The 14,278-nt window shown below is 60.0% G+C and overlaps 1 protein-coding gene across 2 annotated transcripts in view; it reads left to right on the top strand.

The window, feature by feature from the left end:
- CFAP65 (cilia and flagella associated protein 65) overlaps positions 1–14,278 on the top strand; it is an 87,291-nt gene that overhangs the window by 29,841 nt on the left and 43,172 nt on the right. The window contains exons 11-14 of one of the 2 annotated variants that reach the window (XM_029064269.2): positions 2,279–2,635; positions 3,281–3,418; positions 6,806–7,051; positions 13,880–14,104. In XM_029064269.2, coding sequence (XP_028920102.1) covers positions 2,279–2,635; positions 3,281–3,418; positions 6,806–7,051; positions 13,880–14,104 — 966 coding nt within the window. The remainder of the gene's footprint in view (positions 1–2,278; positions 2,636–3,280; positions 3,419–6,805; positions 7,052–13,879; positions 14,105–14,278) is intronic. The other variant, XM_039913520.1, reaches the window with a different exon arrangement.

Here is a 14,278-nt window from a genome sequence, read left to right as displayed (position 1 = left end):
TGCCGAGCACCGTTCTAAGCGCCGGGGGAGATACGGGGTCATCGGGTCGTCCCACGTGAGGCTCACGGTCTTCATCCCCATTTTCCAGATGAGGTCACTGAGGCCCAGAGAAGTGCAGTGACTGCCCACTTTCACACGGCTGCCAAGTGGCAGAGCTGGAAGTCGAACCCATGGCCTCTGACTCCCAAGCCCGGGCTCTTTCCACCGAGCCACGCTGCTTCCAGATCAGAGCCCGGGCCTGAGTATCAGGGGGTCGTGGGTGCTAATCCCGGCTCCGCCACGTGGCCGCTGGGGGACCGTGGGCCAGTCGCTTCTCCGGGCCTCGGTGACCTCAACTGGAAAATGGCGATTGAGAGCGTGAGCCCCAAGTGGGACGGGGACTGGGTCCGACCCCATTTGTTTGCATCCACCCCGGCGCTTGGTACAGTGCCTGGCACAGAGTGAGCGCTTAACAAAAACCGTCGTCATTATTATCTTCCTTAGTACTATTTATTGAGCGCTAACCGTGTGCAGAGCACTGGACTGAGCACTTGGGAGAGAACAATCTGACAATAAAAGAGACACATCCCCTGCCTACGGCCGAGATCCCAGACGGCCCACGGCCGCCTCAGCGGCCTGGACCTGCGGCGGGGAATGCTCCCGTTATATTGTTTTAGCGTCCTCGAGGTCCCAAGTGCTTTTAACAGTGCTCAGCACACAGTAAGCGCTCAGTAAAAGCGCCGCTCGGGGAAGCAGCGCGGCTCAGTGGCAAGAGCCCGGGCTTGGGAGTCCGAGGTCGTGGGTTCGACTCCCGGCTCTGCCGCTTGCCAGCTGGGTGACTGTGGGCGAGTCACTTCTCTGGGCCTCAGTTCCCTCATCTGTCAAATGGGGATGAAGACTGTGAGCCCCACGTGGGACGAGCTGATGACCCTGGATCTCCCCCAGCGCTTAGAACGGTGCTCTGTACATAGTAAGCGCTTAACAAATACCAACATTGTTATTATTATTATTCTCTGGGCCTCAGTGACCTCATCTGGAAAATGGGGATGAAGACTGGGAGCCTCACGTGGGACCACCTGATGACCCTGTATCTCCCCCAGCGCTTAGAACGGTGCTCTGCACATAGTAAGCGCTTAACAAATACCAACATTATTATTATTATTATTATTATTAATAAATACGATCGACTGACTGACTGACCTCCAATAGGCCTTCCCCGCCTAAGCCCTCCTTTCCTCTTCTCCCGCTCCCTTCTGCTGAGAAGCAGCGCGGCTCAGTGGAAAGAGCCCGGGCTCGGGAGTCAGAGGACGTGGGTTCGAATCCCTGCTCCGCCGCTTGTCAGCTGGGTGACCTTGCGCGAGTCACTTCACTTCTCCGGACCTCGGTTCCCTCATCTGTAAAACGGCGATGAAGACTGGGACAATCTGATTACTTTGTCTCTACCCCAGCGCTTAGAACGGTGCTCGGCACGTAGTAAGCGCTTAGCAAATACCAACGTTATTAGTATTATTCTGCGTCCGCTCCTTTTATTCAGCCCCACCCCACCTGTGTCCATATCCATCGTTCATTTCTTTATATCCGCGTCCGCCTCCCCCTCTAGACCGTCCGCTCCTTGTGGACGGCGAATGGGAGACTCTCCCAAGTGCTCAGTACAGCGTCCCGCGCACTGTAAGCAGCGTGGCTCAGTGGAGAGAGCCCGGGCTTGGGAGTCGGAGGTCATGAGTTCGAATCCCAGCTCAGCGACTGTGGGCAAGTCACTTCTCTGTGCCTCAGTTCCCTCATCTGGAAAATGGGGATTAACCGTGAGCCTCCCGTGGGACGACCCGATGACCCCGTATCTCCCCCGGCGCTTAGAACGGTGCTCGGCGCATAGGAAGCGCTTAGCAGATACCGACATTACTATTCGGCGCTCGATCAATACCATCGACTGACCCCCTCGTAGCTTCCCCAGCTTGGCGCCGGCCCCAGCCGCGATTTGGAAAGGCAGCCGCGGGGCAGGAGGGCGAGGAGAGGGCGGGGGGTGGGCCGACGGAGGCCGGGGGTCCCTTCTTAATGATGATGTTGGTATTTGTTAAGCGCCTACTGTGTGCAGAGCACCGCTCTAAGCCCTGGGGGAGGTAGAAGGTGATCAGGTCGTCCCACGTGGGGCTCCCGGGCTTCATCCCCATTTTCCAGATGAGGTCACTGAGGCCCAGAGAAGCGAAGGGACGCGCCCGCGGTCACCCGGCTGCCGAGCGGCAGAGCCGGGATTCCAACGCGGGCTCTTTCCACTGAGCCACGCCGCTCCCTGTGCCCCCAGAGCCCGGACGACCCTCCGCCGCCGGCGCCCGCCGCCCCGCCGCCCCTGGAGGAGTACCTGGCGGGGGAGGCCGGCGGCTTTCCGGACCCCTCCCCGCCCCTGGTCGTCCTGGAGCCCCCCGAGGTCGACTTCGGGGACTGCCCCGAGCCCCCCCGGCCCCGGCCGCTGCGCCTCACCAACCGCAGCAGGGGCAAGGTCAGCGTGGCCTGGATCCTGCCCCCGGACGGCCCCTTCCGAGTGACCCCCGATACCTGCGAGATCCCCCCGCTCAAGTCCGCCGCCGCCCGCCTCCACTTCCGAGCCCCGCGCCCCTATCGCCTCTACGCGGCCGAGCTCCAAGCCTTCGCCCTCTATGAGGTGAGGACGTCGATCCATCCCTTCGTTCGTATTTATGATAATAACGATGTCGGTATCTGTTAAGCGCCTCCTACGTGCCGAGCGCCGTTCTGAGCGCTGGGGGAGATAACGGGGTCATCGGGTCGTCCCACGGGAGGCTCACGGTCTTCGTCCCCATTTTATAATCATAAAATGGTCTCTGTGAAGCGCTTACTATGCGCCGAGCGCTGCTCTAAGCGCTGGGGGAGATTCGGGGTCGTCAGGTGGTCCCGCCATCTTAATGCCCGTTTTGCAGACGAGGGGACTGAGGCACACAGAATAATGATGTTGGGATCTGTTAAGCGCTTACCATGTGCCGAGCACCGTTCTCAGCGCGGGGGGGAGATACGGGGTGATCGGGTCGTCCCACGTGAGGGTCACGGTTAATCCCCATTTTCCAGAGGAGGGAACTGAGGCCCGGAGAAGTGAAGTGACTTGCCCACAGTCACACAGCTGATACTATTGAATGAATGAACAAATGCCAACATTATTATGATTGTTATTAAGAAGGATTGACCGGCTGACTGATGTGCAGGGAAAGGGTGGGTGGGGGGGTTAGGGCGAGGGTTGGGGGACGGCGACTCGCCCTCTGCCCCCTCTGCCCCCTCTGCCCCCCGACCCCGGTAGGTGCTGAAGGACTTCAACAACGTGGAGCAGGACTGTGCCATCTGCCCCTCGTCGTGCCTGAAGCTCCGGGCCACCGGGCGCAGCTTCGGGCCCGGCCTCGTGCACCCCGTCCCCCGGTACACGCTCGACTCGCCCAAGGTGAGGGGGTCGGGGGCGGAGGCCCGGGGAGCGGGGGGCTCCCCGGGGGAGGGGAACGGCCCACGGCCCCCTCGCCGGCCTCCCGGGCGCACCTCGCCCCCAGAGAGCCCGGGCCCGGGAGTCAGAGGTCACGGGTTCGACTCCCGGCTCCGCCGCGCGTCAGCTGTGTGACCGTGGGCGAGTCGCTTCGCTTCTCTGGGCCTCAGTTCCCTCATCTGGAAAATGGGGATTAGCGGCGAGCCTCCCGTGGAACGACCCGATGACCCCGTATCTCCCCCAGCGCTTAGAACGGTGCTCTGCACGGAGTGAGCGCTTAACAAATACGAATATCACTATTATTGTTCCCTTGGCAGACGCTCGGGACGCGTCTCCCCGCTCCTCGAGCCCCTCCGGGGGTTGCCCATCCACCTCCGCATCGGACGGAGAGTCCTCACCGTCGGTTTCAAAGCCCCCCATCCCCCGGCCCCCTCCGACCTCGCCTCCCCGCTCTCCTCCTCCTCCGCCGCGGCCCGCGCGCTCCGCTCCCCCCACGCCAACCTTCTCCCTCCATCCCTCCGTCTCCTCTCTCTCGCCGCCGACCCCTCGCCCACGTCCCGCCCCTGGCCCGGGTCGCCCTCCCTCCTCCTAGCCTAGTGGCGAGAGCCCGGGCCTGGGAGTCAGAAGGTCACGGGTTCTGCTTTGGAAGGAGCCCGGGCTTTGGAGTCAGAGGTCATGGGTTCGAATCCCGGCCCTGCCACTCGTCAGCTGTGGGACTGTGGGCGAGTCACTTCGCTTCTCTGCGCCTCAGTGACCTCATCCGGAAAACGGGGATGAAGACCGGGAGCCCCACGTGGGACAACCTGATTCCCCTGTGTCTACCTCAGCGCTTAGAACAGTGATCGGCACATAGTAAGCGCTGAACAAATACCAACATCATTATTATTATTATTATTGATCCCAGCCCCGCCACTTAATAATAATAACGTTGGCAGTGGTGAAGCGTTTACTATGTGCCGAGCACCGTTCTAGCGCCGGGGGGGATACAGGGTCGTCATTTTGTCCCACGTGGGGCTCACAGTCTTCATCCCCCACTTTACAGATGAGGTCACTGAGGCCCGGAGAAGTGAAGTGACTCGCCCAAAGTCACTCACCTGACAGGTGGCGGAGTCGCGATTAGAACCCGTGACCTCTGACTCCTAAGCCCGGGCTCTTTCCACCGAGCCGCGCGGCTTCTCTCTGTGTAACCTCGGGCAAGGCGCTTCACTTCTCCGGGCCTCAGCTCCCTCGTCCGGAAAACGGGGATGAAGGCGGGGAGCCCGACGTGGGGCAGGGACCGGGTCCACCCCGACGAACCCGGATCCGCCCCGGTGGTCGGAACGGTGCTGGGTATTCATTCAGTAGTATTTACTGAGCGCTTACTGTATGTAGAGCACTGTGCTAAGCGCTTGGGATGGACAGATCGGCCACAGATAGAGACAGCATTTAACGGGAACCATAATTATTATTGTGATTATATGGCACTGTGCATCATGGCATTAGAATTGCGTCCCGTGGGAATCGTGTAACGTGGATATTGTTTTACTGTACTTGTTTAGTGCTCACCATGTGTCAAACACTGTCTTGAGCGCCGGGTTGGGTACAGGTTAATGAGGTTGGAGGGAGAACAGGTCTCGGATCCCCATTTTACAGTTGAGGCCCGGGACAGTCGAGCGACTTGCTTAAGGTCACACAGCAAGCAGTTGATAATAACGATGGCATTTGTTAGGCGCTTACTACGTGCCAAGCACTGTTCTAAGCGCCGGGGAGGATACAGCGTGATCGGGTTGTCCCACATGGGGCTCACGGTCTTCATCCCCATTTTACGGATGGGGTAAGTGAGGCCCAGGGAAGTGACTGGCCCAAAGTCACCCAGCTGACAAGTGGCTGAGCTGGGATTTGAACCCATGACCTCCGACTCCCGAGCCCGGGTTCTTCCCACTGAGCCGCGCTGCTTCTCTGCAAGCCGTTGGCAGAGCTGGGATTAGAACTCAGGTCCTCGTCCTCCTAGGCTTGGGCTTCTTCCACCGGGCCGGGCTGCTGGGTGGCTTAGTATGAGAAGCTGCGTGGCGTGGTGGATAGAGCCCGGGTTGGGGAGTCAGAGGTCATGGGTTCGAATCCCGGCTCTGCCACCCGTCAGCTGGGCGACTGTGGGCGAGTCACTTCACTTCTCTGGGCCTCCGTTCCCTCGTCTGGAAAATGGGGATGAACTGTGAGCCTCGGGTGGGACCACCTGATGACCCTGTACCTCCCCCGGTGCTTAGAGCGGTGCTCTGCACAACGTAAGCGCTTAACAAATACCACCGTAATCAATTCTGGCCCCCCCGCTTGTCTGCTGTGCGATCTTGGGCAAGTCGCTTCCTCTCTGGGCCTCAGTTCCCTCGTCTCTAAAATGGGGATGAAGACCGTGAGCCCCACGTGGGGCAGGGACCGCGTCCAACCCGATTTGCCGGTATTCCCCCCCAGCGCTTAGAACAGTACCCGGCACGTGGAAGGCGCTTAACAAATGCCGTCATTATCGGTGATAGCATTAGTTGAGGAAACCGAGATCCGGGGCAGCGAAGCGACTCGCCCGAGGTCACACAGCGAGCAGCTGGCAGAGCCGCGGTGAGAACCAAGAGAGGAGGGGGTGAGGGCCGAGCGCCACCCCTAAAATGCCCCCCGGCGCCACCCTCTCCCCTCATTCGATAGTATTTATTGAGCGCTTACTATGTGCAGAGCACTGGACTAAGCGCTTGGAACGGACAGTTCGGCCCCGGATAGAAACCATCCCTGCCCAACGACGGGCTCCCGGTCTGATCGGGGGGAGACGGACGGACAAAAACAAGACAACGTAAACACGCTAAATAGAATGAAGGGGATAATAATAATAATAATAATAACGTCGGTATTTGTTAAGCGCTTACTACGTGCAGAGCGCCGTCCTAAGCGCTGGGGGAGATCCGGGGTCGTCGGGTCGTCCCACGGGAGGCTCGCGGTTAATCCCCATTTTCCAGATGAGGGAACCGAGGCCCAGAGAAGTGACTCGCCCCCCAGTCACCCAGCTGCCGAGGGGCAGAACCGGGAGTCGAACCCATGACCCCTGACTCCGAAGCCCGGGCTCTTTCCACAGAGATGGACATCTCATTGACAAAATAAACAGGGGAATAAATAATATATCGAAATGAGCCCCGTGCTGAGGGGAGGAGCCGAGGGCGGAGGGGGAGCAGAGGGAAAAGGGGGGGAGCTCAGTCTGGGAAGGCCTCTTGGAGGAGGTGAGCTCCTACTAGGGCTTTGATTACGAACGATGGGGTTGGTTTAAGCGCTTACTGTGTGCTAAGCAGTGGGGCGGAGACAAGCAAATGCCCGCTGTCCGCCTCCGGCCTACCGCAGCTGTTTCCAGCCGTGCCCGCCCAGGCCCCGGCCTACCGCAGCCTCCTGCTGACCAACACGGGCTCCACCCTCCTGACCTTCAGGCTTCGCCCGGCCAGCCTCCCGGCCCTCGCCGTGCGGCCCTGGGTGGGCAGCGTGGCGCCCGGAGCCCACCGGGTCATCCTCGTCTCCACCCGCCCCCGGGGCACCGCTTGGCGACCGGACCGGCTCGCCCTGGAGCTCAACGCCTGCCCGGATCATACCCAGGTGAGGTGGCCCCCCCGCGGCCCCGGGCACCGCTTGGCGGGAGGACCCGCCGACCCCGCAGCCCGACGCCCACCCGGACCGGTCGGTCGTGTTCATTCATTCATTCGGTGGTATTTATCGAGCGCTTACTAGGTGCAGAGCACCGGACTGAGCGCTTGGAATGGACAAGTCGGTAGCAGATAGAGATATCCCCTGCCCTCTGACGGGCTCACGGTCTCATCGGGGGAGACGGACGGACGAGCACGAGAGCGATAGATAGAATCGGGGGGAGGAACGTCTCGATAAAACGATAGCAGATAAATAGAATCGGGGCGATGTACGTCTCATTAACAAAATAAATAGGGTGATGAAGATAGAGACAGTCGAGCGGACGAGCACGGTGCCGAGGGGAGGGGACGGGAGAGGGGGAGGAGCGGAGGGAGGGGGGGAGAAGAGGGTTTAGCTGAGGGGAGGTGAAAGGGGGGGAGAGGGGGAGCAGAGGGAAAAGGGGGAGCTCGGTGTGGGCAGGCCTCTCGGAGGAGGTGACCTCTCAGGAGGGCTCTGAAGAGGGGAAGAGAGTGAGTTTGGCGGAGGCGAGGAGGGAGGGCGTTCCGGGGCCGCGGGAGGACGCGGCCCGGGAGTCATTCGGCGGGACGGGCGAGGACGGGGGACGGCGAGGAGGCGGGCGGCGGAGGAGCAGAGCGTGCGGGGTGGGCGGGAGAAAGAGAGAAGGGAGGAGAGGTAGGAAGAGGTGAGGTGATGGAGAGTCTCGAAGCCTAGAGTGAGGAGTTTTTGTTTCGTGTGGAGGTCGATAGGCGACCGCCGGAGGTTTTTAAGAAGGGGAGTGACGGGCCCAGAGCGTTTCTGCGGGAAGACGAGCCGGGCAGCGGAATGAAGAATAGACTGGAGCGAGGAGAGACAGGAGACAAGGAGATCAGCGTGTTTATCGAGCGCTTACTGTGGGCAGAGCACCGGACCGAGCGCTCGGGAGAGGACGATACGGCGATAAACGGACACATTCCCTGCCCGCAACGAGCTTACGGTCTAGAGGAGGTGACCCTCTGCCAGCCCCGGGCACTGCTTGGCGGGAGGACCCGTTGACGGCTCATCTGAGGCGGCGTGGCTCGGTGGAAAGAGCCCGGGCTTGGGAGTCAGAGGTCATGAGTTCGACTCCCGGCTCTGCCACTTAGCTGTGTGACTGTGGGCGAGTCATTTAACTTCTCTGTGCCTCAGTTCCCTCATCTGTAAAATGGAGATTAAAAGTGTGTGAGCCCCACGTGGGACAACCCGATGACCCCGTATCTCCCCCAGCGCTTAGAACGGTGCTCGGCACCCAGTAAGCGCTTAACAGATACCAACGTTGTTATTATTATTTGTATATATTTTTATTCCCCTATTTATTTTGTTAATCAGGTGTCCACCCCCTTGGTCCTATTTAGCGTGATGAAGTCTTGTTTTTGTCCGTCCGTCTCCCCCGATTAGACTGAGTCCGTCGTTGGGCAGGGATTGTCTATCTGTCAGTAAGCGCTTAGTCCAGTGCTCTGCACATAGTAAGCACTCAATAAGTACTATTGAATATAAATGAATGGGCAACCACTGGAGTTTCTCGAGGAGCGGAGAAATGTAGTCTGAATGTTTCTGAAGGAAAATGACCGGGGCAGCAGAATGCACTATGGACTGGAGTGGGGAGAGACAGGAGGCAGGGGGGTCAGCGAGGAGGCTGATAAAATCACCCAGGCGGGTTAGGTTAAGTGCCTGCCTTAACGTGGTATTCATTCATTCGTTCAATAGTATTTATTGAGCGCTTACTAGGTGCCGAGCACTGGACTAAGCTCTTGGAAGCGGTTTGGACGGAGAGGAAGGGGTGGAATTTGGCCGCGTTGTGAAGGTAGACCCGACAGGATTTAGTGGCGGGTTGAATATGATAATAACAGCAATGTTGGTATTTGTTAAGCACTTACTCTGTGCAGAGCACCGTTGTAAGCACTGGGGGAGATACAGGGTCATCAGGTTGTCCCACGTGAGGCTCACAGTCTTCATCCCCATTTTACGGATGAGGGAACTGAGGCCCGGAGAAGTGAAGTGACTCGCCCACAGTCCCCCAGCTGACAAGTGGCGGCGCCGGGATTCGAACCCATGACCTCCGACTCCCAAGCCCGGGCTCTTGCCACTGAGCCACGAATCCGTAGGTTGAGGGAGAGAGAGGAGTCAAGGGTAACGCCAAGGTTACAGGCTTGTGAGGCAGGAGGGATGGGGGTGCGGCGACGGGAAAGTCCGGGAGAGGACAGGGTTTGGGTGGGAAGATAAGTTCGATTTTAATAACGATGGTATTTGTTCAGCGCTTACTGTGTGCCCAGCACTGTTCTAAGCACCGGGGTAGATACAAGGCTATCAGGTTGTCCTACGTGGGGGGCTCGCACTTTTAATCCCCATTTCACAGATGAGGAAACTGAGATACAGAGAAGCGAAGCGCCTTGCCCTAGGTCACACAACGGACAAGTGGCGGAGCGGGGATTAGAACCCATGTCCTCTGACTCATTCATTCATTCAACAGTATTTATTGAGCGCTTACTATGTGCAGAGCACTGGACTAAGCGCTTGGAATGGACAATTCGGCAACAGAATGAGACCAGCCCCGCCCAATGACGGGCTCACGGTCTAATCGGGGGAGACGGACCGACAAAAACAAGACAACGGAATCACGATAAATAGAACCGGGGGATGGACACCTCATCAACAAATAAATAGGGGAATAAAAATATATAGAAATGAGCGGACGAGCAGGGTGCTGAGGGGAGGGGAAGGGAGAGGGGGAGGAGCAGAGGGAAAGCGGGGGGAAAGGGGGCTTAGCTGAGGGGAGGTGAAGGGGGGGCAGAGAGGCAGCAGAGGGAAAAGGGGTAGCTCAGTCCGGGAAGGCCTCTCGGAGGAGGTGAGCTCTCAGGAGGGCTTTGAAGAGGGGAAAAGAACGGGCGAGAACGGGGGACGGCGAGGAGGCGGGCGGCGGAGGAGCGGAGCCTGCGGGGTGGGCGGGGGAAAGAGAGAAGGGAGGAGAGGTAGGAGGGGGCGAGGGGATGGAGTGCTCTGAAGCCGAGTGAGGAGTTTTTGTTTCTTGCAAAGGTTGAGAGGCAACCACTGGAGGATTTTAAGGAGGGGAGTGACAGGCCTAGAGCGTTTCTGCAGGAAGATGAGCCGGGCAGCGGAGTGAAGAATAGACTGGAGCGGGGAGAGACGGGAGGAAGGGAGATCGGAGAGCAGGCTGATGAAATAATAGGATAGTATGAGAACTTGTACCAGTAAGATAGCCGTTTGGTTCGAGAGGAAAGGGTGGATCTCGGCGATATCGTAAAGGTGAGACCGGCAGGTGTCGGTGACGGATCGGACGGGTGGGGTGAACGAGAGAGCCGAGTCGAAGACGACCCCGAGGTCGCCGGCCCGAGGGACGGCAAGGACGGTCGTACCGTCCACGGTGATCGGGAAGTCAGGGAGAGGACCGGGCTCGGGAGGGAAGATGAGGAGCTCGGTCTTGGACGTGTCGAGTTTTAGGTGGCGGGCAGACACCCGGGTGGAGACGTCCCGGAGGCGGGAGGAGATTCGAGCCCGAAGGGAGGGGGAGAGGACAGGGGCGGAGATGTAGATCTGGGTGTCACCTGCATAGAGATGAGAGTCGAAGCCGTGAGAACGAATTACTTCACCGAGGGAGGCAGTGTAGATGGAGAACGGAAGAGGGCCGAGAACTGACCCTTGAGGAACCCTGACAGTTAGAGGAGGGGGGGGGGGAGGAGGAGCCCACGAAGGAGACCGAGAATGAGCGGCCAGAGAGACGAGAGGAGAACGGGGAGACGACGGAGTCCGTGAAACCGAGGTGAGATGAGGTGTGGAGGAGAAGGGGATGGTCGACAGTGTCAAAGGCAGCTGAGAGGTCGAGGAGGATTAGGATAATGATAATAATGTTGGTATTTGTTAAGCGCTTACTATGTGCAGAGCACCGTTCTAAGCGCTGGGGCAGATACAGGGTAATCAGGTCGTCCCACGTGAGGCTCACGGATAATCCCCATTTGACAGATGAGGTCACTGAGGCCCAGAGAAGTGAAGTGACTCGCCCACAGTCACGCAGCCGACGAGTGGCGGAGCCGGGAGTCGAACCCGTGACCTCTGCTTCCGAAGCCCACGCCCTTTTCACTGAGCCACACCGCTTCTCCCGTAGATAGAGTAGGAGCCGTTGGATTTGGCAAGAAGGAGGTCGTGGGTGACCTCTGAGAGGGCAGTCTCGGTAGAGCGGAGCGGACGGAAGCCAGATCGGAGGGGGTCCGGGAGAGAATGGGAGTTAAGGAATTCTAGGCGGCGAGTGTAGACGACTCGTTCTAGGAGCTTGGAGAGGAAGGGTAGGAGGGAGGTAGGGCGATAACTAGAAGGGGAAGTGGGGTCGAGAGAGGGGTTTTTTAGGATGGGGGAGACGTGGGCCTGTATGAAGGCAGAGGGGAAGAAGCCGTTGGAGAGTGAGCGGTTCAAGATAGAAGTTAAGGAGGGGAGGAGGGAAGGGGTGGGTGTTTTTATAAGGTGAGCGGGAATGGGGTCCGAGGCGCAGGGGGAGGGGGTGTGGCACTTGCGAGGAGGGAGGAGATCTCCTCTGAGGATACTGCAGGGAAGGATGGGAAAGTAGGGGAGAGGGTCGGTGGGGGGGCGAGGCAGAAGGGGGAGGGGTGACTTTGGGGAGCTCAGACCCGATCGGGTTGATTTTCGAGATGAAGTAGGTGGCCAGATCGTCGGGGGTGAGAGACGGGGGGCGGGGGGGGAGGAACAGGGGGCCTAAGGAGAGAGTTAAAGGTCCGGAACGATCGGCGGGGGCGACGGGCACGGGTGTCGACGCGGGAGGAGAAGAGGTTTCGCCTGGCGGAGGAGAGGGCAGAGTTAAGGCAGGAAAGGATAAATTCCAAGCGCGTGAGGTCGGCTCGGCGCTCGGACCTTTCGCCGGCGGCGCTCGGCGGCCCGAGCGTAGGAGCGTAGGAGGCGGACGGAGGAGGCGACCCGGGGCCGTGGGTCAGTGGAGCGAGAGCGGCGGAGGGAAAGGGGGGCGAGAGGGGTCGAGATGAGTAGAGAGGGCGGAGGTCGAGAGCGGAGACCCGATCGTCGGGAGTGGGGAGCGAGGACGGGGCGGCGAGGTGGGGAGAGATGCTTTCGGAAAGACGGGTGGGATCGAGAGAGCGGAGGTCTCCGTGGGGGAGTAGCGAAGATCTGCAGGGGGAGGGAGTGTGAGAGATGAGGCAGGTGAGAAGGTTACGGTCAGAGAGAGGGATTTCCGAGTCGGCGAGGGAGGAGATGGTGCGGCGGTAGGAGATGACGAGATGGAGGGTGTGACCGAGTCGGCGAGCGGGCGCGGTACGGTGGAGCAGGAGGTCGGCGGAGTCGAGGAGGGATGGCGGGCGGGCGGCAGAGGAGTCGCCGGGTACATCCGTGTGGATGTTCAAGTCTCCGAGGATCAGAGTGGGCAGAGAGAAGGAGAGGAGGAAGGTGAGCAAGGGGTCTAGGTGGTCGAAGAAGTCGGAGGCGGGACCGGGAGGGCGGTAGAGGGGCGAATGATATGGGCTTTGAAGGAAGGGAAGGGGGAGGAGGGATAGTGCGGAAGCGGCATCGGGGTGAGGGAAGGAAGCCGACGCCTCCTCCCTTTCCGGTGAGTCTGGGCGAGTGGGAGAAGGAGAGCCAAGCTCTTGATAGTGCTGTGCTTGCGGTGAGCGCTCAGTACATAGGATTGACTGACTGAGCTCTCTCATTCACCCCACACATCCAATCGGTCACCGAGGCCTGCCGGTCTCACCTTTACAGTAACGCCGAGATCCGCCCTCTCCTCTCCACCCAAACGGTTATCTTACCGGTACGGGCTCTCGTCATATCCCGGCTGGATTATCGTGTCCGCCTCCTCTCCGATCTCCCTCCCTCCCGTCTCTCCCCGCTCCGGTCTATTCTTCACTGCGCCGCCCGGCTCGTCTTCCCGCAGAAAGGCTCTGGGCCCGTCACTCCCCTCCTCAAAATCCTCCAGCGGTTGCCCATCGACCTCCGCACGAAACAAAAACTTCTCACTCTGGGCTTCGAGGCCGTCCATCCTCTCGCCCCCTCCTACCTGTCCTCCTTTATCTTTTTCTCCCGCCCACCCCGCAGGCTCCGCTCCTCCGCCGCCCGCCTCCTCGCCGTCCCCCGTTCTCGCCCGTCCCGCCGTCGACCCCCGGGCCGCGTCCTCCCGCGGTCCCGGAACGTCCTCCCTCCTCGCCTCCGCCGAACTCGCTCTCTTCCCCTCTTCAGAGCCCTCCTGAGAGCTCACCTCCTCCAGGAGGCCTTCCCACACCGAGCTCCCCTTTTCCCTCCGCTCCCTCTCTGCCCCCCTTCACCTCCCCTCAGCCGAGCCCTCTTCCCCCCCCTTTCCCTCTGCTCCTCCCCCTCTCCCTAATAGTGATGTTGGTATTTGTTAAGCGCTTACTAGGTGCAGAGCACCGTTCTAAGCGCTGGGGGAGATCCAGGGTCATCAGGTCGTCCCACGTGAGGCTGACAGTCTTCATCCCCATTTTCCAGATGAGGTCACTGAGGCCCAGAGAAGTGAAGCGACTCGCCCACAGTCGCACAGCTGACGAGTGGCAGAGCCGGGAGTCGAACTCACGACCTCTGACTCCGAAGCCCGGGCTCTTTCCACTGAGCCACGCGATCAGACCGTGAGCCCGTCAGTGGGCAGGGATGGTCCCTATTTGTTACCGAATTGTGCATTCCGAACGTTCAGTACAGTGGTCCGCACGTATTAAGCGCTCAATAGATACTACTGACTAAGCGCCCCCTCTTCCACCCGGACCCTCTCCCTCTCCGCAGGAGATCACGTTGCTGAGCCGGGAGGAGTCGGCGCAGCTGCGGCTGGAAGGAGGCGGGAATCTCTGCTTCCCGCCGGCCCTCGTGGGCTTCCCCTCCACCCGCTCCTTGAGCCTGCGGAGCAGCAGTCGCCTGCCCTTGGCCTTCCAGTGGCGGATCCCGTCCGGCCGCGCCGACCTCCTCCAAGTCCAGCCCGCCTCCGGGCTCGTCCTGCCCAACCAGGCCGCCGTGAGTCCTCCCCTCGCATCCCGGGATGGTGACGTCGATCCCAGTGGTATTCGTTAAGCGCCTACTACGTGCCGCGCACCGTTCTAAGCGCCGGGGGAGATCCAGGGTCATCAGGTTGGCCCACGGGAGGCTCCCGGTCTTCATCCCCATTTTCCAGATGAGGCAACTGAGAAG

This window comes from Ornithorhynchus anatinus, chromosome 1 (assembly GCF_004115215.2).
Source record: "Ornithorhynchus anatinus isolate Pmale09 chromosome 1, mOrnAna1.pri.v4, whole genome shotgun sequence".
NCBI classification, from domain to species: domain Eukaryota; kingdom Metazoa; phylum Chordata; class Mammalia; order Monotremata; family Ornithorhynchidae; genus Ornithorhynchus; species Ornithorhynchus anatinus.
The sequence above is the reverse complement of the archived record's forward strand: the minus strand, read 5'-3'. Positions and strand labels throughout refer to the sequence as shown.